The sequence below is a fragment of the Protobothrops mucrosquamatus genome, unplaced genomic scaffold (assembly GCF_001527695.2).
Source record: "Protobothrops mucrosquamatus isolate PMUCROS unplaced genomic scaffold, P.Mucros_1.0 scaffold_138, whole genome shotgun sequence".
In the NCBI taxonomy this organism is placed as follows: Eukaryota; Metazoa; Chordata; class Lepidosauria; order Squamata; family Viperidae; genus Protobothrops; species Protobothrops mucrosquamatus.
This window is the reverse complement of record NW_015386214.1, coordinates 359,299-386,168: the sequence shown is the minus strand read 5'-3', so window position 1 is coordinate 386,168 and position 26,870 is coordinate 359,299. Positions and strand designations below refer to the sequence as shown.

At 37.9% G+C, this 26,870-nt stretch overlaps 1 protein-coding gene across 1 annotated transcript in view; it reads right to left on the bottom strand.

Annotated features, from left to right (window-relative positions):
* Positions 1-3,572: 3,572 nt before the first annotated feature.
* The window catches only part of GALNT14 (polypeptide N-acetylgalactosaminyltransferase 14), a 171,111-nt gene continuing 147,813 nt past the window's right edge, over positions 3,573-26,870 (bottom strand). Inside the window, exons 10-14 of the mRNA XM_015818526.1 lie at positions 25,167-25,293; positions 21,521-21,613; positions 21,149-21,155; positions 7,277-7,396; positions 3,573-6,008 (exon numbers count right to left, since the gene is read on the bottom strand). Coding sequence (XP_015674012.1) covers positions 5,850-6,008; positions 7,277-7,396; positions 21,149-21,155; positions 21,521-21,613; positions 25,167-25,293 — 506 coding nt within the window. The 3' untranslated portion in view covers positions 3,573-5,849. The remainder of the gene's footprint in view (positions 6,009-7,276; positions 7,397-21,148; positions 21,156-21,520; positions 21,614-25,166; positions 25,294-26,870) is intronic.

Sequence of the window (26,870 nt, the reverse complement as noted above, 5' to 3'; positions counted from 1 at the left end):
TGCTATGTACAGTTTTGCCAATAATGCATTCATTTTTTTGCCTCATGTAATCTTTTGCTCCTTAATTCCATGCACATTTACCTTCAGCTAAAGTGCATTATGTTTCAGGCCTATATCATTAAAATAATTTATCTACCAATCTCATTAGTTTCTATTTTTGTTTTAAAGTTTTGAGATGGCTTGAACAATACTGAGATTCATTTCGAATGTACATTCCAGGTACGAATGCCATAACTAATATGACTATTTATCAATCACATTGTTTTCATGAACTGTGAAAAAAGGAACTTAACACAGCATGGTTATTTTTGTGAGTTAAAATAGTTACTTTCAAATAATCAATCTTCAAATATTCTATGCACAGATATTTTTACTACTGTTGATTGAAAATTTTTGTGTTAATAGAAAAGCTCACTTAATACATTGAACTTGTTGTTGTTAGTTGCGAAGTTGTGTCTGACCCATCACGGCCCCATGGACAACGTTCCTCCAGGTCTTCCTGTTCTCTACCATCTACATTGAACTAAACTAAGCTAAACTTGGTTTTGACTTAGGTTTGATTTAACCCAGCTGTTGTTCTTTGTAAACAATGATTTACAGTTTAGTGTATGCAGTGTGAACCTAGACAATGGTGGTTTATTCAGTAAGTCATGGGTAAGAAATGTCTGGGTTATATAAAGTGTATGAACTCAGTCTATAACAGGTTGTTGTTAAGGTACCAGGAAATTCTGGAAGCTGTATACCTGGCTCAATAGCAGTAACTGTGATAGAGATATAGGAGTCCTAGTGGACAGCTATTTAAGTATGAGCCAGCAATGTGCTACAGCTGCCCCCCCCCAAAAAAAAAAGCCAATGCAGTTTTATACTGCATCAACAGAGGGATAGTATCAATATCACGTTAAATGTTAGTACTGCTTTATAGTGGTCACTACAATACAAAACAGATGTTGAGACTGTAGAAAGAGTGCAGAGAAGAGTAACAAAGATGATTAGGTGACTGGAGGCTAAAGCATACGATGAACAGTTGTGGGAATTGGGTATGTCTGGTCTAATGAAGAGAAAGACTAAGGGTAATATGAAAGCAATATTCCAGTATTTGAGGGGTTGCCACCGGAAAAAGGGGATTGTTGATTTATTCTTCAACGCACCAGATAAGAAATAAAAGATACAAGTTTATCAAAGAGAAATCCAACCTAGACTTAAGGAGAAATTGCCTATCAGGGAGAACAGTTTATTAGTGGAACGACTTGCCTCCAGAAATTATGGGTGCTCAATCACTGGAGGCTTTTAAGAAGAGATTGGACATTGTCTGGAATAGTACAGGGTGTGAGCAGGACATTGGACTAGAAGATCTTCAAGATCCTTTCCAATTCTGTTATTCTGTCAATATTACCAGCACATCTGAAATGCACAATATTGAACTGAATTAAAGCTGCTCTAAGTTGAGATAAAGTCTCATTTTAGAACTTCCTCATAAACATACATTGGATTTTGATTGATTATGCACCATCAAATTCTTCTTTACTTCTAGTGATTACCTTAAATAGATTTTCTCCATGATACTCAATCCCCAAATTGGTCTTTCAGGCCTTCCAACAGTACACTCATCACTACTGTAACCGTCTTGCTTTGCTGCTGGTCACCTTCTTTTTCTCTTTCATTTTTTTCTGGTATTGCAGTCGTTTCAAAAGAGTTGGCTGTTTGCCTAATCTGCCTAAAGTAGAATAATTTGAATCTAGTCATTGAATCTGGTTCTTGAGTAAGAACCCTGTGTTGATTTGTTCAATGATCTAATTTTTGTTTGTTTTCTTGGTTGTAAATGGTATTCTCAGGAGACTTCACCCAAATCAAATTTCAAAAGCATCAATACTTTAATAATTCTTCAAAGTCCAACTTTCACGTCTAAATAGGGTACAATAATAATATAACAGAGAATGCCATGGATTGCACAATTCTGATCTTTGTAGGTATTACACATAATGGCAGTTGAATATCTTTTCAAAGACCTTTATGACTGCTCTATCAAATGCTAGTTTGTGGCACATTTTTTATTGCTTGTTCTTTTACTGTTGATGCAACCATCAAAGGCATGCAACCTTCTGTCCTAAAAGCAGAAGCTATCCACTTTATCAATAGTTTCATTGTCAATTCTAAGCCAGCTTGTATCTGTTATTATTAGTTTGCTCTTTATATTTAATTTTAGTCCTTTTTCTCTTTCCTTCTTGACTTTTATTACTAGACCCTGCAGATCCTTTGCATTTTTTGACCGTCAGAGTAAGGTTATCAGCATGGTGCAGTGTTACTTCTTCCTCCAGTTTTAAAACCATGCTCACCTTCTTTCAATCCAGCTGTCCTTAATGTATATTTAGCATATAGGCTGAATAAATGCAGATAATCCTTGGGTTACAATGGCAATTGGGACTGGTGTCACTAAGTGATGTGGTCATAAACCATGTCATGTGAATACATTGCTTACTGATGCCTTGCAGTTCATAAGCTATTCCACAGCCAGCAACTGACTTCATGCTATATTTGAGCTTCTCCACCTCCTTTATGCAATTTGATGTCTATACACTCCCTCTAGTTCTGTCCATGTATAGAGGCTTCATTTTGATGGTTTGAAGGCAGTTTTAGCTAAGAAGAAATCATTGGTGTGGCAGGAACTGATAAGCCGGTCTCCTATAGGTTAAATAAATTTAAATTCACATGGAGCATCCAATTAATTTTGCCACAAAATTTAAAAAGGGGCCAGCTTTGGTTGCTGTATCAGCCATGACCATTCCTAAGTTAGCCTAGTCTCACTGACCTATGATTTAATAATATAATTCATTGCTTGCATTACTGCAGAGGAGTCCAGAGATTGCTGTTCGTATAGAAAGCAGCTGTCCAATTAAGTGAAGTAGATAAATCAGACTATATATATGAATCCAGGAAACACCGCACTGGTTGCCTTCAGATGTTGAAATTAATCTATAAAGGCCAAAAGGTTCAGGATCAGGCATTTAAATGATTGCCTCCCCCAATACTATCCAACTTAGGATCAGCTGGGGAGACCTATTCTTGTTCCACTGGTAGAATTGGCTCTCTTTTATGGCACCCTCTTAAGAATTTGTCTCCTGAGGGATGTTTGATTGCTCTGTTCCACACATTGACTTCCCTCAGGAAATAATTAAAAATATGAATGGGATAGCTGCTTCTCCAAAAATAGACAGCCTTTAAAAGTTTTAAATTCTTTATTTTGTTTTTATTTTTTAATGAGTTTAATATAGCTGTGCAGAGCTTTGGATGGGGTTCCAAAAAGTTGCTCAAAGAATGTAGGAGCATAAGCTTGGAACCTGTTGGCAACTCTTGAAAACAGCTGTGGTGGACACTGCTGCTTTCAGGACTTGTAGACAAATCCATACCTTCACACTCCCTGAGAATACCTTTTGGGAATCAAGCCTGATAAACTGCGCAAGCTTAGCTTTTATTATTTTTCCCCCTTGCTTGAACGGTTTTATTGTGGTAGTTTTATTTAAGACTCTCCTCCCTCTTTTCTCTCTCTTTTTGGAGGATGATGAGTATAGAAGCAAGCAAGCACACAAGTAAATAAGAGACCATAAGCTTCAAATAGCAAAATATTACTTTTATGATATGAAAATTTTCCTTATTCCAAGGTTTTTAAATCATGAAACTCACATTACAATTATAAACAGCAGGTGGCTTTAGGTTCATCTGAGATCCCAGAGATGGAATAACGAAAAGTGTTAATCTGCCTTCTCAAATAGAGGCATGAATCCCTCACGACACACACAGGCAGAAGGTTTTTTGTTTGGATTAGAAAGGACTGTGTGACAGCACCAGTGTTACCTTTTGCAGGCTTCCTCTGTCCAGTATTTCAGTGCCCCTAACTGCAAGACAGGATTAGCTTCAACATATATAGAAGGCACCAGGTTGACATTTTAGAAGTAATCTTTGTCTAGAAATACACACAATAAGCATATAGATGGAGGGATCATTATTGTTATTTGCAGAATTAAATGGTATGTGCTGAAGAGAGCACTAGTTTAAACAATGCTTCCTATATACTTAAAACAGTTAATGTTCATCTATTGACATAGGAATGTGGAGATGATTTCTTATGGCCCTTAAAAGTGAACCAACACATTGCAAGAAACCTTACTGTTCTTTTTAGCATATCCTGGTTTCTTGTAAGTCTTTAATCAGCTGGCAGACTGGAAAAATCGCAACTAACTCAACACTTCCCCCATCCTTTTCCTTCCTATTTTCCCATCCTGCTTTTTAATAGAGAAATGCAACTTTTATTTTCTTTTTGCAAGCATGGAACCAATTTTCTGTAATGCCACAAAGCATGAAATCATTCAATAAGACTCCTAGGTCGGTTTCAGCTACTCTGAGAATTCTGCTTTGTTTCATTAAGACCCAGGTTTTGGTCAATTTGGGGTTCAGCTAAATTTTGTGTACTTTCTACCACAAATCCATATTCATATCCTGGGCTACCTCTGATTTCAGTGGCATCACAGATTTCTGCACTGTAAAATTCACTTTCCCTCCTACGCTTCTATGATCTTCTGATCTAAACGCTATCCAGTGATTTTGCTAAAATTGTTGCTGCTCTTATTTAACAACCTCCTCCCACCCAACTCAGAGACAATGCTGTCAGCAAAACAAAAATAACAAAAGTGTATCTGCAAGTAATGTGATCTTGTCTTCTTCAAGTTTCTGTAAATTATCTATAGTTAGTTAGCTCAAATGTTCAGTCTTAATAGGGTAGAGGAAGAGGGGGAAATGGACAAGAAAACAAGATATAACTAATACCATAAATTGACAAGTTGGACCTTAGAGGTTGATCACTATGTTATTTTTTTTCCCCTCAGGCCATCTGAGAAAATGGAAGGAAGTGACAAGCTACTGTCCATCTACCATCCACTTTGTATTCTCCTGGTCCTTCTTCATATCAGTTTTGGGCAAGTGAGAGGATGTAGGGCCAGCTATATGCTGAATGTATGCCCTCTGCTGAGTTAGAATGGAGAATTTTGTCTTTCCTCCCTCTCCAGGGGACATTCATGATTTCTGGACCAGGGTCCTTATATATTTCCATTTCTGGAAGAAACCTTGCACTGAAGTTAGGATAAATATTTCTTTTTTCCCCTTCATACACACATAATCAGTTGAAGAAAAATCCAATATTTCACTTTTTTCTTCCATTTCCCTCCCCCTCTCTTACACGCATTGATTTTAATCACACTACATACAATCTCTATTGCACAAAAACAGGGTTCACATTCAAATTCTCATGTGCAATATAGCTTATTTCAAACTTATTTCAGAGATGTGCTTAGCTATACCAATTCAAAGTGCAAGATTTGTTGGTCCTTTCTAATCATTCCCACCATGACCATTCATGTGCTTTTACAAGATTTAGCTTCTCTTTTCTTCATTTCTCTTCCATTAGAATCATTTTGCTCACTTATTATTTTCTGAGGATTTTCAATAACCTTGGTAACAAAGACAATTAAATTATCAATTTCAGAAAGTTTCCTTCTCAAAAACAAGGTCATATTGTGCTTCAGCTAACAGATGAATGTTACCAAAAGATATTTCTAGATTACATTGTGATGTTCTTAACAGTACATACATATCACCCCCAACCTGGAATAGTTACTACTCTGGTCTTAAAGCCAGCACTTGTGAGCCTTTCTTTAACATCAGCACAACTGCATGTTCTTATTCTTTGACTTGCCCCACAGAAAAGCAAGCCCATACCAACCCCTATACTGGACAACAGCCTTGCCAATTTCTGACAAAGGTCCTTCCAGATGAGCTTGATGGTGAATTGATAGATGAGTTCAGGACATCACCATTTCCCACCGCTGACTCATTGCTGTGCTTTCACAGGGGTTAATGACCACTTCTCTCATGCTCTCACTGCTATCTCCCACCATTTCTGTGTCCAGGCAATAGCGGGTAGCCATGTGCTCAATGTGAGAACCAACTTTATTCCAGCGCTATTAAAGGAAAAATGGGAAATTAAGATTAACCTTATGTTATATTTAAGAAGCTCTTCCCATTAAAGTATCAAAGCTACTGCAATGATTAGGGCAGTATTTTTCTGTAGGCAGGCAAAGATTGCTATCTCTTACTATGCTATGGAGAAAGAGTTTGAGGGAGTTTCAAGAAAAATGTAGCCTGCCAACCGATACCTCCCCAATTCATAAGGGTTGCCTGGGGAACAGTCTGATCATTGGATCAAATAGAATTCCTAGCTCATGCTTTATGATATATAATAGCTGTTGAGTTGTATCAATATGGTAAACAAAGAGGAGAACAATTATTTAAGGAAAGCAAGTGGAAATTCAGTATTCAAACTTCAGGAATTTTGCAAAGTGCTCACAGCAATGCTAATTATAATATTTTGTTGTTGTTCAGTCACTTCTTTGTGATCCAATAGATAATAGTTTACTAGGATTTCTATTAGTGACTGTTTGAGTTGTTCTAAGCTCATCTGATAATATCAGTAACAATATCTAACCATTTTATCTTCTGTCAGCTTCTTTTTAAGAATCTATACAAAGCCAAAGTATTACCAAAATATGTGGAAAATATATTCTCATTGCCCAACATATCCTTTTAAGAAAGCTGCTTCAAAATCTGTCCACTGTTATCTGCATGGATACCAACATGATAAGGATGAAGCAATGGATAGGGATGAAGCAATAAAGCATGTCACACTTGGGGATAAATGTTTCATCTGTGCAAACATTTGTTGGCAAATGACACATCATGATGAATCCCATCTGGTTTAACCTAACCTTGCATCAGTTTTGGAAAAATAATCATAGTTAGCTATTGGACTATTGCCACAACTTTGTTTATAATTGATATAATTTTGCTTTTAACTATTGCCTCTTAAATTTTAAATCAAGCCCAGTGTGTGATATGATTGTCGATAGCATCAGGCATCAACACTGGGCACCTAGGCAATATGATGTGACTAATTTCCAGACCTTAGACATTTTTAACTGTCCTATCCCAAGCAAATCCAAGTAATTTTTTGCATTTTCCAAATGATTTTTCAATGGTATCAATGACCATGTATGTTTTTTCTCCAGACATTAGTGCTGTTAGCATCTGGCATGGTCCTTCTGGATTAGAATACCAGATAAGCTCCAGTAAATCAATAAAAAAATGAACCAAGGAAAGGGGGGAAAAACCTTACATCAATACTAGTACACCATGCTGGAGAAGAATTTAACAACCCTGATCTTGATCTCACCTGCTTGCCATCCCCTTCTTTGCAAGGCAAAAGCATCACCTGGGAACCTGGAAAGAGGGTATGTATGGACAAGCATAACTGTTGAAAGTGGATTTGCTGGTTATATGTATACGTCCATTCCTGAAACAAAGAAGAATACATTAAACTGATAGCCTTACTTCTCAACATATTTCTTTAATTAAATTCATTATATCTTGCATTTTCTCTCTCACTCGGTGTTAATTTCTTTCCAACTACTGATTTCTTACTTTAATAATTAATAATTATTACATAATTAAAAGAATAGGTTTTTTTCCAACAAATTCATTTCTTTGAGTCTATTAACACTCCAGTAGGTTTCATCAAATCAGGACTTTGATGGGAGGATACAAAGTATACTGATTTATTCACCATTAGACCTTCATGTGGTTATGTGTGTCTCTCTGGGATCTCCTTGGACAACACAGGACTGGAAAGGATCCAGGTATCAAAAAATTTATTTTATTTATTAAACTGATATGCTCCCATCTTACCTAGAGGTGACTCTAGATGGCTTACAACCAAGTAAAAGAAACAAGACAAAACATTAAAATATTAAATATTATTTTTAAAAAATACCATCCTTCCCCTCATCCCTTCTCTCATTTCTGCCAGGAGGACATTAACAACAGCTAACACACAAATAAAATGAAAATAATTTAAAAAGGAATAGAAGCAGTTATAATTTTGTGAGTTCAATTTAAAATGTCTGAAAAGTAACCTGTTTCCTGACAGTGACATGAATAGAGGTAGTCCTCAACTTACAACAGTTCATTTAGCGACCAAAGTTACAACAGCACTGAAAAGAGTGACTTATGACCATTTTTCGCAGTTGCGACCTTTGCAGCATCCCCTGATCATGGGATCAAAATTCAGACACTTGGCAACGGGTTCACACATATGACCCTTGCTGAGTCCCAAGGTCATTTGAATAAGCAAAATCAACAGGGAAACAAGTATTCACTTAAAAACCATGCTACTAATTTAACAATTGCAGCAATCCATCTTAACAACTGTGACAAGAAAGGTCGTAAAATGGGGCGAAACTCAATTAACAAATGTCTCACTTAACAACAGAAATTTTGGGCTCAACTGTGATCACAAGTCAAGGACTACTTGTATGAACCTCTAGGAACGTAGCAGTCTTCCAAGTTCATGCTAAAGTGATTTGGTCCCTCAGTGTCAAGCTCTGACCTAATAGTTAGGTAGTTAAAATTTAAAATCTATGCACTGTAGATGCTGTACTGGGAACCACTATAGTAATTTTACCCCCAAACATTATTTCACAGTATTATGTATGATATATCATAGTTACTATGACTGAACCTTGCTGGATAATTAGTGGGGTTCAGTATTAGAGTTTTTCTTAATATGATACAGAACACAGAAACAAAGACTGTTATTTGCTTTCCTCGCATAAAACAGTTTTATTGTACGAAGTCTTATTCTATTAGGTTTCTACTTCTATTCTCATTTAATCTATATATTCCTATGTCTATCTCCTATTGCTATGTTCCTATTCCTATGTTAACTAATAGGTATTCCTTCTTTAAATCTTTCCTTCCTCTTCCAAGTCTTCAGCTCTTGTAGCCAATCTCAGTCTATATCTGGAGCTGATTTGTAAAGAGCACTGAGTTGCTACATGCAGTGAGTTTTCAGGCTTGCTGGGGTTTGCAGAGTTTTGTTTGGGCTCTCAGCTTTGCTTCAGCTGGTCTTGAAGGTCCAAAAATTGAAGTTTTCTCTTCAGTTTTCTCTGAAAACTGCTCTGATATGCTGGCCTTTGGGTAGGAGTTTCTCTTTTCTACGTTTCTGCTGTCCTCTGGGCTTGACTCTTTTCCTTAAGGATGTGCTTGTTTTCAGTTCCCAGATCTTTTCTGGGCATTCGTCACACCAATCTTGACTACCAATTTCTTTAAATATTTCTCTGCATTATACCTGGCAGGATAGAAAATCTGCATGTATGCCAGGTCCTACAGGGGCTCTCACTAATGGTGCTTTATCTGGTGGCCCTTTTTGCTGGATTAGTTGGCCTTCTATAAATGTTTATGGAGATTCTCAGTCATCCAGTCATGGTTGTCCCAAAGGTGCTTTTCACAAGGCAAGTGGACTTTTTTCTCTTTGAAGATGTTTCACTTCTCATCCAAGAAGCTTCTTCAGCTCTGACTGGATGGTGGGGAATGGAAGGATTTATATTCCTTGCAGACAGCTGGTCATTTGCATTCTTTTAGAGAGTCGTTGAGGCCACTTGAGGATTTGTCTGTGTCCTCAGGGTTACCTGAGTAGTGCAAATGGGTGTGGAGCCTTCTTGGAACTGCTGAAAAGACTGTGTTGTAGACTGAAGGTAGATGATGTATCCCTCCCCCTCTGTTGAGAGAGGGCTGTTCAATTTTGACACAGATGACCTCTTTACAAGCCATAGTATCTCCCTGCAACACAACAAAAGGCAGTTCTAATATATTTCTCCTCTGAGTATTGGAAAGGTATCTCATAATGTCTGCCCCTTGCTACCTCAGAAACTGGATTTAGAGAAGGGATTCAATTCCTTTAAGGAGCACTATAAGTTCCTTGAACTCGTCTCTTCAGATTGCTCTTTCCAATCTGTCTTTCTTTAAGCAGTCTCTTTGCTCAGTTTCCCTTCATGAACTATCTTTCTCCTCTTTTCTGAGAGCTTTCCTTTGCCCTTCCTCTTATCTTTTAGCCATCAGTTGTCTTTCCTCTTGCTGTCATAGCAGATGCCTCCTCACCATACTTATCAGGGCTTCAGATGGATCATGGTTAACTGCCAGGGTTGGCCCTCCTTCCAGATTACAGTTCACCCTCTTTCTTTATTTCAAGCTGCCTTATGTAAGTTGTTGGATGAGTCATGTGCTGAGATACTCCTACTTGCCTCTAGATCTCAAACACTTTATCTCCCAGTCTCTTTTCCCTCTACAGCAAGATCACCCTTTCATTTTTCCACGCAAGCCTTTTATTCTTTATGTTTGGATATTGAACTATATCCCATCATTGCCACCATTTGTTAGAATTTTCTTCATGTACACAGCAACAAAGACTGTACTTGTTTTTTTCCCCACACAAAATGACTTTATTGAACAAAATTAAACTTCTATCTCCCTGTTACTATAAGTTTACAACTATTCTATTTCTGTTCTTGTTTAAACTATACATGTATTGGAGTGTATGAATGACCTTGGAGAAAGAGAGGATGAGTGCTGTCTGGAAAACAATGAGATAAAAATGGCAGGAGCCTGCAGTCAGTGTCTCCTTAACAGCCACAGAAAGAAATTAGGAAAGACCTGCCCTAATGGATCAAGTAGTTAAAAAGTAGAGGTGGGAACTCTGTGCCTTCAGACTTTCAAGTTTCTGTTAATGTAGCCTTACAATAAAGTAGAATTAATTCATCTTGTCATATTTCCTGTCTGATTTTCCTGGGAGGGCTGACAATACATTCCTATCTCTGTGGTTCTTTTCCTATGTTAACATTATGTTTCCTTATCTTAACAATTTCTTCTTTAAATCTTTCCTTTTCCCCCAGGTCTAGCCAATCTCAGTCATTTGCATATCAAAACCCCTTTTCAATCCTTTATAAACTTGCAAATTGACTTTTCTCTCCTCACCTCATTGCCCCCTCCCCAGCACTCTGTTTCTGGAGCTGGTTTATAGAGCTCTGCATCTGGGCTACTGTATACTCTGGGTTTGTGGGATTGCTTGGATTGGCAGACTCTTGTTCAGGCATTTTTCCTCCCTCAACTCTCAGCTGGTGTTGAAGATCCAAAAACTGAAATTTTCTCTTGCTGTCTGAAGACAGCTGTTGAGCTGCTTGCCTTTGGGTTGCTGTTCCTTGGGCTTAATTCTTTTCCTTGACATATCCATCCTTGGCACACTTGTTTTCAGTTCCCTTCTTCTAGAACAAACTCTCCAATTAGGGAGAGGGTGGAGCTGTTTTAACCTTCCTTCTCAGGTGGCACCAAAACTCTGGTTCCTAGGCAGGAATTCAGTGTTCCATAGGCAGAAATTCTGGTTCCTAGGCAGGAATTCAGTGTTCCAGATAAGTTCCAACTTATCTAAGTTACTCTGCTTAGATTCATATGAGCTAGAGATAGAGGTTCATCAGCAAAGATACTGAGTCAACTAAGTTTAGTTTAGTTTAGTTTAGTTTAGTTTATTGTATTTATATCCCGCCCTTCTCCTTGCGGACTCAGGGCGGCTAACAGGCTGATAAAACACATACAAAATACCAAATACTATAGTTAAAAACATAATTAAAAGAAAATATTAATACTTGGCCTATATTTAATTTAAAATTATTTTAAAACCCGGCTAAAAATTTCCCCTAGGCCAGTCCTGCTAGCTGAAATAGCCATGTCTTGAGGGCGCGGCGGAAGGAAGGGAGATCCGGGATCACCCTGATCTCTGGGGGTAGTTCATTCCATAGGGTGGGAGCTCCCACCGAGAAGGCCCTCCCCCTGGGGGTCGCCAGCCGGCACTGTCTGGCTGACGGCACCCTGAGGAGACCCACTCTGTGGGAGCGTACTGGCCGATGGGAGGTAATCTGAGGCAGGAGGCGGTCTCGGAGATATCCGGGTCCGATGCCATGGAGCGCTTTGAAGGTGATAATCAGCACCTTGAAGCGCACCCGGAAAGCCACCGGCAGCCAGTGCAGCTCGCGCAGCAACGGTGTTACATGGGAGCGACTAAGACAATCATTTTGTGTTTTTAATCAATCCAAACAGTCTAGAATAAATGTGCATGTTGTGATACTAAGTGAAGGAACTGCAGAGCTAATCCCCTTTTATTTCTTGACAGTGCTGGTGAAATGATTTGCAAATAATGAAATGCTGCAAGTTCAGGCACCTACCGCACACCACAGCTTCTTGTGTGCAATCAACTCACAAAAAGATTTCCTCATCTCCCATTTTTAAGCTTCTGAATAGGTTGTGGAAACTGATTGTTGAAATTTTGAAAGGGATTGATATTTTTCTTCTGGATGAATGAACAAGGGTAATAAAGAGGTTTCTAACCAGTGTCTGTTAAGATTACAGTGTTAGGAACAAAACAAGGGTAAAACAAGGACATGGTTGGATAAAGTCACTTCTCCCCCCCATCCTGCCCCCCCCTCACTTCCCTTAGCAAGTAACATCCCTTAAGAAGTGATTTCTATATTTATATCTAGGGTTACCATCTGGTTCACATCTGATTAAATGGCAAGGAAGAGAAAAGGGTGCGATGCCAGGCAAAAGCAGACATGCTAAGAACAGCCAAAGATGACACTTCACATTCATTTCTAGAATTCATTTTGATGCTGAGGAGCAGTGACAGGTGTCACCTTGAATGATTTTAGAGCCTTGAAAAATAGCCTCTAGCCCCTGACAGGGTTAATGTGGTTGAATTTTCTGTAGAGAAAATAGTTAGCATGCAAAGTCTCTTCTTGGAGCATGAACCTTCTCACACCTCCCTCCTCCTCCTCTTCTTCCTCTATTTTCTCAAAGGCCCTTCGCACTCAATTTCAGCACTTTTTTCTTCTTCTTTTTTAACCAGAAACAGGCTTGTCTTCTGACAAGGTGAAATGCCTTTGCAACTATGCCATGTTCCTCTGCAAATATTCTTTCCACCAGATATACAAAAGGGGTTTTCAAAGCCCCCTTACCACATTTGGTGAAGTCAGTAAGAGAAGCATCATTGTCAGGTTATTTCTTCATGGTGAAGACGCATCCATTTAACAAAAGAATGGAAAAGGGTTAGGGACCAAGACAATCTCTCTGTATTGGCATAGGGCAGTGGTTCTCAACCTGTGGGTCAGGACCCCATTTGGGGTCGATCGACCATTTCATGGGGGTCGCCAAGCAAGGCTGTCCGCCATTTTTTTTGTCTGCCATTTTTTTTGTCTGCCATTTTTTCCCCTTTTCCAGTGGGTGCCTTACCTCCCTTGGGCTGGGCCAGCTGGTGGTCGGCCTGCTCCATCTCTGCCGCTTGCCAGCTACGCCTTGGCCGGCGCAGGGGGCGGAACCACGCATGCGTGGCGCTCCTGGGCAGGGAAAGTCCTCGACTTACGACCGGTTGGGTAGTCCTTGACTTACGACCGGTTTAGTCCTCGACTTACGACTGGTTTAGTCCTCGACTTATGACCGGTTGGGGTCGCGGCATTAAAAAGGTTGAGAACCACTGGCATAAGGTGAGTTAAAAAGACAAGCAAAAATGCTCTTCTGCTAACAGAGTACCCTAAGATGCCCTTTCATTATCTGGATTATACAATGGTTGGAAAAGAAGCATTTAGTTTCTCTTTCAGTTATTGTTCCCAAAGAAACATTATGCTTCTTAATTGGTAGCCATTCAGTTAGATCATGGAGGACAAGCAGTGGTTACTGATGGCTTCCAATGTGGCCCACTGTGTAAGATAACTTCATTGTCCTGGAAATGCTGCCTTTCATAGCACAACAGTGTGCATTCCTGGCAATGCACCATTCAGCTATGGGGGAGTGGGGAAAGATTGGGGGATTTGAGACAGAAATAGAGAAGTGGATGCATTTAAGTGGTTCTACTTTTTCTATTCTGATTCATTCAATGGGACCTGCCGAAATTCCTTACTGCACTATCCTATGATTCCTTCACAAACTTAATATTGATCTTCATAGTCCTTTTGTAGGCATTCAAAGGGTCTCCTGTCAAACTAATCATTGCAAACATTCTTGTCCATTATTGTCTCTAAAACTTTCTTGGGAATTATACAGCTAGAAGTTCACTGTTTGCAGGGCTGAGAATGAGTGCAGTTTTCTTCCAAAGGTGCAGCCATATGGGCACATTTCCTGCATTCCTTGCCATACAAACCACATTCTTCCTAGACCTTTCAAGTGCTGAGTGATGCAACTCTTTCGGGGGCAGGCAATGTGAAGAAATGACCCCTTCTCCTAGGCCTTCTACATCTAAATTGCAATCAGGAAAGCAACAGGATTGGAAAACCACAAATGTGACAGAAAAGATACTGTGCTGGAATGAGCTTTTCTGTGCACCTTCTTCTCCTCTCAGATAAACAGCATCTTTGGCTTCCAGATTCTCTCTAGATGAAGCTTGATGACAACCACATGCTTGGGGGAGTGTAATAGGTTTATCTCTGCAAACAATCCTTTATGTGCTCCCTGAAGCATACTATAGAGATACTTGGCACTGGGGAGGCAGCCAATAGTTCTAGCATCAGGACGAATCTTTTCACAAGTTCAAATAAAAATATCACACTAGCTAACTGGGTGATGATTCAGCCCTGTGACAAGGGATTCTGCAAGGCAGGCTGTGGAGTACAGGGGGACAGGAGTGGGGAGGGGAAGGGGAAACAGGAGGAGGAGGGGAGGAAGAGGTAGAAGAAGTAACAACAACAACAACAACAACAATAATAATTAAAGACTTCAGTCCCGCCGGCTTACAGAATGACAGCTTTTCTCTGAGACCTTATAGAATCATTTCATTGCTGCTGCTGCTGCTGCCACCAACGTGTTGAAGGGTATCCAGGCCTAACAGGCTTCTCATTCCTTTTCTAAAGCTTGTCAGGTTTCTTGGAACTGCTAATGATTAATGGGTTTATTAAATGAATCCCAGATTCAGAAATCTGTTCCAAGAAGGTTACTGCAAACTTTAATATCAGCTGATGCTGTGCTCTAATGGAAAGCCAGTGCATCAGCCAAACAGTGACATCTTCATTAGACAAAAGCAGGGCAAAATTATGATCAATTATTTACCCTCCAATGCATCTCTCTGGCAAACTGCTAAGTCAATCAATTGCCTTTCACAAATGAGACATAAACAAGGCCAAGGAAGGCCCAACAGTGTGCTCAGTCCCAGGAGTCTGCAACCCTATGGAAGAAGAGATTGCAAACCACTTTCTGCAGATGCCAGGAGGCAATTATTTGCTCAGTGGAAAAAGAATGACTGTGAGGAACATGATTGATCCTTATTTCATGATGTATTTTGTGGAACATTTTTTTCAGGATGAGAACTGGAGGTAGCCAGAGAAAGGGATTGTTAGGGGACTCTGAGCAAAAGGGGTGGAAATTCTTCACAAATAATAAATAAGAAATACCGTACTCAAACACATAATAAAGCCACTGGCTCAGATGTATCTGAAAAGGCATCAGATCCTGTTTGTCTCTTAGGATAGCTACATGCTGAGGCAGCAATAACACAGCAGGAGAGCTCTCCTGCTTTCACACCATTTTTTTATTTTACTCAGTAAACTTTAATGTTTTGATTTTCCTCATTTTCTCCTCTACTATTTCCTCTGCTATACTTTTTAAACCTTTCTTTACTGTTTTGTTGTTGTAATATTTGAAATAACTTAATCCCAATAATGCATGGATTGGAAAAATGAAAAGATAAATATTCTTAGGTAGGTAAGCACTGAATAGATCCATTTTCACTAGCCTCTCTCTCTCTCTCTCTCTGGATAGCCACCCCCAATTTGACACTTCAAGATGTGTTGGGACTGTAACTCCCATAATTAGTAGCTATTATAACCTTTGTGGGCCGAGTTTTGGATAATTACAGTCTCAACACATCTGGAAAGTGCTTGGTTATAAAAGATTATAGTGGAAGAAACGTTAACACTAACCTGGCCATAGTAGAACAGGAAATTCTTCTACATTTTTCTCAGACACAATTCACTTCTACTCTCAGGCAAACTGTACTTGAAAACTTCAACTGTCTGTCTCTCTCTCCTCATTCATAAAATGTTTCAGGAAATTGCAAGCAGTAATACAATGCTGACTTATCCTTTGGGGAATTCTTTACCAGGCCTGTTTTTAAAGAGTTTTGGAACTGAGAAAATACATAAATATGTCAGTCGGACTTCCATGTACTTTTCCATGTAAAGTACACAGCCTGATGTAAGAGCCTTAGAGTTCTTATTCAAGTTTGCACGGCTGCCTTATTTTCTGAATTGGTACCTCTGGAGAACAGCAGGTTTTTCAAGGACACAGCTCTTCCCAGAGGGGATTCTGAGGCTCTAAGCACCATATTATATCCCTTGGCATTAGAAAATATTTTCTACAAAGTCATTTTTGCAGATACTTTAATTATTAAATTATTTGGCACTGGAAGCTTCTTGGAGGGAAGTAATACAAACTTAAAATGTGACCCTGTGACTTTAAAAACATGTCACCATAAAGAGCAAGATCCCTGCTGTATAAGCTATCATTATTTATTTATTAGGCTAATGACTGACTAATGGCCCCCAAAAAACAAGGGAGAGAAAGGCTAAAGTGCTGTAGCAGCATGAATGGCCCTTTCCTCGTGCTCTTGTGAACCCTGACCACAGCAAGCTAAGTAATAGCAACAACATTTTAGTCTGAATAACAGCATATAAAAAAATTCTCTTTGGCTTTCTGCTTTATGTGGAATTTTTTTCCTTCTGGACATTCATTAAAGCCAGAGGCTGGACTCCTTTTCATAAATCAAAAAGATCTCCTTATGGGTCTTTGTTTAATTATGGGTACTGCTGGCAGAAAAGGCTCTAATGTGTAATATTTCTCCCCACCATTAATTTGATTGTGTGTCTGAAACATATTTCCTAATACTATGGAGAGCCTCCAGTTATTTCTACATGAAAACTGTTTTAAAAAATGAACTTTTTATACTGAAGATATTATACTGAGATGAACAGAGTGACTTTGCATTCTTCAGTGACTGCAACAGGATCACATGGATCACCCAGAGAAAATACAGGGAATGAAACCTATTGTCTGTCATATTCCTAGATATACAAAACAATAATTCCTCTCCTACTGAAACTTCACAATGAAGGAAGGCCCTGTTTTCATGAATAGTTGTGAGTCATTATTATTATTTTTTTTGCTAAAGTTGAAGTACATATTCAGTATTCTTACATGAAAAATATAATTTTAACATGGGTGGAGTGGGAAGACAGAGCATACCTTTGGGTGTTCCTAGGGTTGCAAAGTGGCACCTAATTGTTAATCTGCTCCAAAGAATACTCTCTGATTGACACTGCATATTTTCCTTTTACTGATTGGGGGAGAATGAGATAAGCTTCATTAAGCTCCTTTTACTTTAATAGGCAATTTAATATTGAATGAATGCCGAGTATGAACTTCATATAGTGCTGCAATTCAGTACATTTTTTTAGAAGTAGGAAAAAGAGTGAATAGGTCTGAAAGATGGGAGAAGAATTATGGGCCATAACAGCTTGCTTTTACGTACAAATGGGTCTGGGATGAGCTCTTGTTAAGATTTATTCATATAAGAGAGAATCAGTGCTGGGAGAGGACTGGGGAGACTTAGCTTCAAATCCACCTACTATTGAAGTTCACAAAGGGGTGATATAGGTCAATAAGTGCCAGTCAGGCCAACCTACCTCACATGATTGTAGTAGGGGAAAATGTGAATGTTAAGTACTGCACTTTGAACTCCTGGAGGAAAAGTAGAATATAAATCTAAATAACAAATAATACAGGATATTTCTGCTGGAATGACCAAAGTCCCTTACAGTTTTGATTCTTGGGATGCTAAGAACATTCAAGATTCTATGCACCCCAAGCATTACTGCTAATAAAGATGTCTGAGTCTGAAAAGGAACAGAATAGTAAATAATGTCCCTGGCTTCATGGGAAGACTTATCACAAGGCAACTTCTTTGCACACAAAGTGATCTGCAGATGATAAAGTTACATTCCAGAAAAATACTAGCCATGGAATATTTGTTGGGGCTGTGACAGCTTACAGACATATCTTGTGGAAGAATTTTTTATACATAAATATTTTACCACTTAGCTACCAAGTAGGAAATCAGCTCACATCAGTTCTTCTAATCTGAATCAAAGAAAACAAATCCACTATTCCAAAAAACAATTAAAACACAGATTATCTAAACATTATCCAAGGTAAACAGTCCTCTGCTTATAAATAATCAGCATCTCAATGACAAGCTTATAAACACAAGATTTCTGTGGGCAAGGAGTGTTAGAAAAGAGAAGATTTTTAAAAATATGCAAGCTTATATAGGTGTCTTCAGATATTACATGAAAGATATGTACTTCCTATTCTTTCCATAGACGATTTATTTTCTCCAGCCTGACCCCCTGGAAATGTGTTGGTATAAGCTGATTGGGGAGTTTGGAAGTTGTTGTCCAAACCCNATTTTAAAAGTATTTTAATTGGAAACACAGCTTGTAATATTTGGTTTTAATTCGGCTTTTATCGGGGTTTATTTTCTGTATTTTTGTATTTTGTAATTTTTTGTATTTTGTGTTTATTATTTGTTTTTAATATGCTGTGAACCGCCCTGAGTCCTATGGGAGAAGGGCGGTATACAAATTAAAATAATAAATAAAAAAAATAATAAAAATAAAATCTGGTTACATCTTTAATGAGAGTCAAGTTTTAGTGGGTCAGAAAAAAATTAGATTCCATTATAAATAAATGGAATAGCAGAATAGAAGAATAATGTGGAAGTCACTTCCTCTCTTATAGTTATTTCTAATGGTAATCACACATTGCACTGAACCATCATTTTGTTTTAGGTTAAAATGTTGTGTGACCCCAGCCATTGTGGTTTCTATCACCAATTTATGGCTTAGTGTTATGCATGAATCAGGATGCTCTGGTTTGCTCAGTAATGCAGTTAAAACAAATCCTGGCATAGTAGAATTAACAAATGCAGCACTGCATGTCTAATATTAACACATAAAGTAACAGAAATGATCAACCTTAAAATAATATTAAAATGCAATTAATGTAGTCTTAGAGTCTGTGTCATGAAAGATTAATAAGGCAAAATACAGCATGCAAGGTCTTTTCTTGCATGTCATTCTAATTTTTCTCTTTATTCTTAGCATTAAAAGGATAGAAATATATTGACTCTTCTAACTAGATATTTATGCAAACGGATTCAGTTAATGCACAGAAACCTTCAACTTCTCCATTTCTTTCCTCAAAGAAATGTAGTAAATTACTTTATGACCTAACTGCTTTACAGTTCAGAAATTAACTAACTCTCTGACAGTAGTAGTACTGCTAAAATGATGCTGTGCTTATTTTAAAATGTAATTCTACTGAATTTCCAAAAGAGTTAATCCAGGACATTAATTAAACTCAGCTGGCAAACCCCAACAATTAGTGTACAGTTGATCTTATTTTTGGTCTTTTGGGTTCTTTGTCCTCTGGATATCTGTGCTAGATGTACATATCCCTTGCTGGCCATCCTCCTCCTTGATGATATGAGTTTTTGTTTTAGTTGTCTGATCAATTCTTTATTTCCTTGTTAGCCATTATTTTCTTTTGCCAATCTGAGTCCATCTCTGAATGCTATTAAGTTTCTGTTAATTCTATAGCCCATATCAACCTCCTGTCCCTATGAGGGACACTGTGGGGGGAAAAAAACCCAAACAAAACCATATCTCATTTCTCTCTTAGCTATTTCCCAGGCTTGGGTTATTAGCTACAAGTAAAATTTGCAGAACTGGGAGATCATAGGACAAAACAATAGAAGGTATTTTACTTTCTCCATTCTGGCACAATCTGAGTTGAAAACAACTGTAAGATCTGAGTTCTTCTGAGAAGGCTCTTTCTACTATATTATCAATAAATGAAATTTTGCATTCTTGCACTTGTAAATAAGATTTTGTCAGATGTGCTCCAGCTGTGAAATATCTTACACAGGAAGGTTAAATTAGCTCCAAGTAAAAGAAACAATTTTTGATTAAATCTGGTCTACATATATGACTAGGATGATTGAATAGCTGAAACTGAAGTAGACATGGACATAGGATTATAGATTTTTATTATTAAAAAGTTATGAGTCAGGACTGGGATCACAGAGAAATGAATTAATTCTTTCACTTTATGGTATGATAAAAATTCCCACAAATGTTTTTGGCCTTAGCAATTTTCTCTAAGACAGCAGTGCTACATGCAGCTAACTGTGGCATATGTGAGCAGAAGCCATTTTTGTGCACATATAAATTAACATGAATGAGAACCACAAATCTAATGAATGCTACACTAATTGCTCCAAGCCCAGTCCTGAAATTTAGATAACATAAAGAAAATAAGCAAAAAAACAACAACACCCTGCTGGTAAAGAAAATAATGGATTGGATTTAACTTTCCCCTTTAATATATAATCAGAGCAGATGGAAACACTCAGCTGACCTTGGTTGATCTCAAAAAATCTAAGCAAAGTCAGACCTAATAGATAGGATGTCTTGAGAAAATCCTAGGGCAATAGATTGTAGATTGGGACAAAAAAAAAATCCTGAAAGAAAGCAAACACTAGTTTTGTACTTATGCCAAGAAAATGATGCATCCCTGTCTACATTTAAGCTCCACTCCAGGGAATCTTTACTGTTCTTTTTCTCCAGATATATAACTGGTGCTGTTGCTAACTGCTTGATCAGGGATATGAGCAGCACTAGCTGAACTGAAGTAATTACAATGTATAATACATTATTACAAGTGATAGGGAAGATTTCATCTGACACAGAACAAAGGTCCCAGAACATCAGGCAGTAGCATGAACAAGATATACAGGTGACCTGCACCTTCCCATCACCTGAGATTATACTGTTATAAAACAACCTAAAGCACTGGATAAAGGAGCAATAAAAAAAAAAAGAAGGTAAATGGTAGCTGGAAATAAAATAAATTTCATCACCAGTTCTGAGCCAATGTTAAAACAGTTGCTTTAGGGGCAAATAGGGAAACAAGGATTCAGACTGCCTCATATATCTTATATTGTATGGGTTTAGGCTTTGTTGCAGGAGGAAGTGTTTATTTGCTTTTGCTCTGGAGTAGTGTTTATTCACAAGGCTAACTCATTAGTGAGGATAGCTGATTCTGTTTCTCCTGGACCAACCGAACAGCTATGAAAAGGAGAAATCACCTTGGAATTTATCTGAGACAATTTCAAACATGAGAAATGTTTGAGGAGATGAGCCCGTTTATTTTCATTCATGAACAAACCAATATTTTAAATGTGATCGGCCAATGGGCTTTTATATAAGCTCTCCACCCCCCCCCACTTCACCACAAATAACAACTAGGACTTTATACTTATATCCTTGCAGCATCTGTTTGCTATTAACATCTAATTAACTGTTCCCAGAGAAACAAAAAGCACGCATCCCAACAGCTGGACGATGCTCCAATAAAACAATAATGAGGTTCTACCATATCAAGCAATTGAGTCTCTTTCTGTTTTCCTTCACTGCCAGAGGGGGCCACTTACTCTCCATATGGTCTCCCTTGAGCTGCAGGCCGGGCTGCATAATAGTATTGCTTGTATTCATCCATCCACACTTCCGCTGTGCGCTTGGTGTTTCTAAGGAAAGACATTTTAAAAAGGAAGGAGAAACAACAAGAAAAGCTTGCATAAAGCAGTTTAAATTTGATGCTTCTAATAAAAAAACCAGCAAGGATAAGAGCGAGGGAAAGCAGCAGTTCTTTTCATGAGAGATCTAGATGAAAAAAAAACAACCAGTGATAGAGTTCAGTTCTTAAAGACATATTATATTTGTTTAGAGGTACATTATGAATACATCTGCCCCAGGACCAATCAGAAGCAGTTATTAACTATAGCTTCCATTATGTGTAAACTGGAAACTATAGTAACACATGTCCAAATACAGGTAGTCCTTGACTTACAACAATTAACCCCAACATTTTTGTTGTTAAGTGAGACATTTGTTAAGTGAATTTTGCCCCATTTTACAATCTTTAAGGCACAGTTATTAAGTGAATCATTGTGGTTGATAAATTAGTAACCCCGTTGTTAAGTGAATCTGTCTTCCCCATTGACTTTGCTTGTCAAAAGGTTGCAAAAGGTGATCACATACCAGTCAACTGGTATGAACCAGTTGCCAAGCATCTGAATTTTGGTCACATGATCATGGGGATGCTACAAAGGTTGTAACTTTGAAAAATGGTCACAAGTCACTCTTTTCAGTGCTGTTGTAATTTTGAACAGTCACTAAATGAACTGTTGTAAGTTGAGGACTACCTGTAAGTCAAATTCAGAAATGGTAAGTTAGATTTCTTGTGGGCTTCCTAGCTGTTTCCCCAGTTGTAATAAAGGAGAAATGAAAACTTAGAAAAAGGGATGCTTGCAGGTACATGGAGTAAATAACTGGACTAAGAACCTACCTAAAGCAGAATGTACAGATCTGATGATTACAAGCCTGAAATATTCATCTATTTGTCTATAACAAAGTAGGTTAAGGCATCAGAGTGCCAAAAATATTACAGGTACCTTTGCAATATTTATTTGGTACTGAATCCAACTTTATCAGATAGTAAATTAAGATTCATACCAAGGCAGTGCATAACCTCATGGTTTATTTGATTGAAAATCCTCAGTTTAATTATATAATTTCTATTCATTTTCTGCAAAAAATATACATGGATTCATTATAAAGAAATGGGCCTATAAACTGATGGAAAAAGACTGCATTGCTGCTGTTTATTAAAGGGCTGTACAATGTTTTAGATCTGATTTGGAACAGATTCTGTCAGAAGTGTGGAAATGTAAACCTGACACCTCTACTTTAATGACACTCATTAAAGTAACTATGTGTATTTCTAAGGTTGATTGACTGTAGTAGAAGTCTTCCATATAAAACCTGATAAACGTCCTTAGTAGTGCAATATAATGCAGGAAGACTGTATTTTGCATTTTCTTTATCAGCAGAAGGTAACACCAATTCAATTTTTTATTATTATTACAGTTTGTTCAATATATTGGCTAGATAATTTTCATATCTTGCAAAGGCCTAGAAAAGGAATCTCCAGATTCTGGCAGAAAGCAGTGTAATAAACGAAGAAGAGAATAAATATTCTCATTCCACCCACTTGAACATTGCAAAAAGGGTAGGTTTTCAAAGCATGCATTGACAAATGAATATAATTGGTGAGTTTTTGTCACTCTCTCTCCCTGTTCTTTAAGAATATCCCAATATCTAGAGTATTTCTTTGCAAGAAGATCAGTGAATGATGTATGAATTTTGCACTTAGAAGCATAGGAATTATTCCTCTGAAGAGCAACCTTGACATATTTGAATTGGTGTCTAGCAGCTGATAGAGATATATGAAGGAGTATATGGAATCCAATAGTTGGCGCTCCTAAATCTTCACTGGGATGATTCTATTATTCATTCTGTCTCCTGTTTGTTTCCCTCCCCCCCTTGCTCTCCAAGGTTCACCTTATTCATTTAAAGTTTGATCAAGGTCTATTCAGGTAGGCTACATTCCCTCTTCCCTTTGCAATTTCTTTTCATCTGCTCTACTGCTTTGATTAACTATCCATAAGCAGACTTGCAATCCTAAAATGTGAAGTTGATCAGAGGACTTGCTGAGTAGTGTAACTTCTAAAAGAGAAAAACAATCCAGTATACATCTGTAGCTCCACTGTAGCAATGGAATGCCACTGCTCAAAATGAATGCCATATATTTGCTCCGTCTACGGAAAAACAAACAAGAAAGTTCACAACTATATTTGGCACAAATGTCCTGGAATTTCCATACAACTTGGAGATGGTATTACTACTGCCTCTAAATATTTATGCACAGTTTTAATATTTTTTGAATAATACCAAAACAACCAACATTGTTTTACTTACATTCGGAACCACAAAGTTCCAAACTGAAGTTAATGTTTTGCGTGAGCACTGTGATTCCGCTTTTGCATATGCCTTTTCTTATCACAGCTGCCCAGCTGTAGAGATTATTTTACATGTGCATGCCTGAATATTTGGAGCTCTTTTTAAACACAGTGACAGATTTTCTGGTAATCTGAATAGAGAATCAACTCAGCAACTATCCCCTGTGACTCTGCTCAGTGCCCTTGAATAGCTGAATTAGGTGATGAACAATGGGAAAATTTAAAAAGAAGTCATATTAGGCCTGATGTCAATAGCAATGGGGTTAGACTTTTTTGGTGCATGGTATGTTTTTCGTTTCAACCTGTTTAGCATAAATCAAAGTAGCCATAATTAGAAAATATAGTACATGTCCACTGAGCACCACAGCATGAAAAGAAATTCAGATATTCTATGAATGAAGGAAATCTCTTGGGAGAATCTGCCCACTTCTCACTTTAAAGATACCACTTAGACTGATCTAAGAATGTATATAATGTACACTCATAATTTCATCAGCATTCTTAGCAAATATTTTAAAAATTAGATTCCTCCAAATGCTGACCACATCAACCGTACTCACATCTACCCATATTTTGAAGTCTTGCTGCGGAAGACAATTTTCATTATTAAGAACTAGTATTAATACTCCCATTCTATTCTCCTTAACTTCCTCTGTTTCCCTACAACCTATTTTTCAATTCTTCATTCTTCCTGATGTGCTGGTTAAACTACAGGTAGTCCTTGACTTACAATCAAAATTGAGCCCAAAATTTCTGTTGCTAAGTGAGACGTTAACATTTGCCCCATTTTACATCTTTCCTTGCCATCATTGTTAAGTAAATCACTGCAGCTGTTAAGTTAGTAACAGGGTTCTTAAGTGGATCTGGCTTCCGCATTGCTTGTCAGAAGGTCGCAAAAGGTAATCACATGACCAAAGAAACTGTTAACGGTCATAAATATGAGTCTATTGCCCAGCATCTGAACTTTGATCACGTGACCATGGGGATGCTGCATAGGTCATAAGTGGGAAAAATGGACATGTCACTTTTTTCAGTGATGTAACTTTGAATGGTCACTAAATGAACTGTTGTAAGCTGAGGACTATATGTATAGTATCAAAACCCGCACTTTGACACATCCCACATGGGGTTGTGTGCTTGGGACATGTGACCTTCCATAGAATTTATTTCACTTTCAATAAAGAATATGTGAAAAGGAAAAAACCCACCCCAAACCTACTTTATATAAGTGTTGGCATTTCCTTCTGGGAAGATGTAAGGATGCTTCTTCCGGAAGACATGTCCAACCCGACTGCAGGGGATGATTTCCAAGCTTCCGCCGCACATCCACACTCGGAAAGAGATTTCTATGAAAGACAGGCTCAACTTCAGTTTTTTAAAGTCCGGGACCAGATGGGATTTTGGCCTATCCCTGACTTCTCCCTTTTTCTCACATCAAACCATGCAAACCCATTACTGTCAGTGAGAATATTTCTAGGCATTCTGCCGTCTTAAGTGCTTTTCAAAGCTCTTTACCACCAGCCTGATATGTATTCATTTGAACTCTCCATATAACATTGAAAATGATGATATCCAGAGTGAGTTTATAAGCAGGCCCCTTAGCAGTTTACTTCTCAAGAGAAACATGCTAATTCCTAATTCTTGTAATTATTGGGACCCCGCGAAGGACCATGCCCTTCTTGACAAATACTGATTTTATTAGCAAGTTGGAAAAAACAAAAAGAGAATCAGGCAAGGAGGCAAAATGAATATAATTGTAACAATGAGATCTAGGGGGAAAATGCCAATAAAAAGACGACAAAGTATTGAGTTGTGCTTAGGTTTGCCAAGGACAGAAGGAGGAATTCTAGCAAAATAATTTTGCTCATGAAGACTGGACATCAGGACAGAATTTATGAATAAGAAAATGACAAAAACTAGACCAGCTCATCCAATTATTTCCCCCAGTGTGAAGTCAATTACCATAGGGATGTAACCAGTTTTCGGTTAAAGCAGTAAGAAGGCCCATTGACATCTATCAAAGTACATCTTGACACTATGGAAATAAAACTGTTTCACTCATACTTAATAACTAAGTCAGAGTATGGCTCTTTTTCAGAAGGTACTACCCATTGTAAAACCTATGAGGTTTTGAATTTTGCTGCAGGTTAAAAATCTGGCTTAATATTCCCTGGGTGGCTCTTTACAAAGCCCCAGAAGAGAAAATACCTCTCTATAGGCTAAATGCCAATCAATATAGTTTTATTTGAATTGAAATACTATGCATCTCCTCACAGTGGGAATACAAATTGAACAAATAATACAATTTTTACACAAATACAAACATAATAATAATGACTGTGACTAAGTAACCTGTCTGTCTTTTCAGCCTGCCATCCCAGTACCAATTATGGAGCAGCATAACATAATAACTGCTCTACCTTTTTATATTCCTTATTTTTAACTGCTCGTGGCTTGTATGGCCTTTTAAATAAAGGATGCCTTTAAAGAGAAGATGCATTCTCTGTAAATTAGGAAACAGGCGATATTAGTATAGTTATTAAAACTGACAGGGAACTTTTCATTATTGATTGATTGAATGAATGAATGATTGATTGATTGAATGATTTTGTGCCACCAAGTTGATGCTGACTTTTAGCAACCACACAGATAGTCCTTCTCCAGGCTGATCTGTCTCTAACCTGGTCCTTCAGGTCTTCCAACAGTGTGTCTATTGCCACTATCACTGAGTCCAGACACCTTGCTGATGATCATGCTATCGCTTTCCTTCTACCTTACTCAATCTTCTCCAATACCAAAGCTGAAAATTGTCAATACTTTTTGCTGTCTTGTTCAGATGGGAAACTTGAATTCTCTTATAGGATTTTGCTTTAAATTTACAGAAGCCTTCAACATAAGACTGTCTTCTGTTATTTTATTTTTT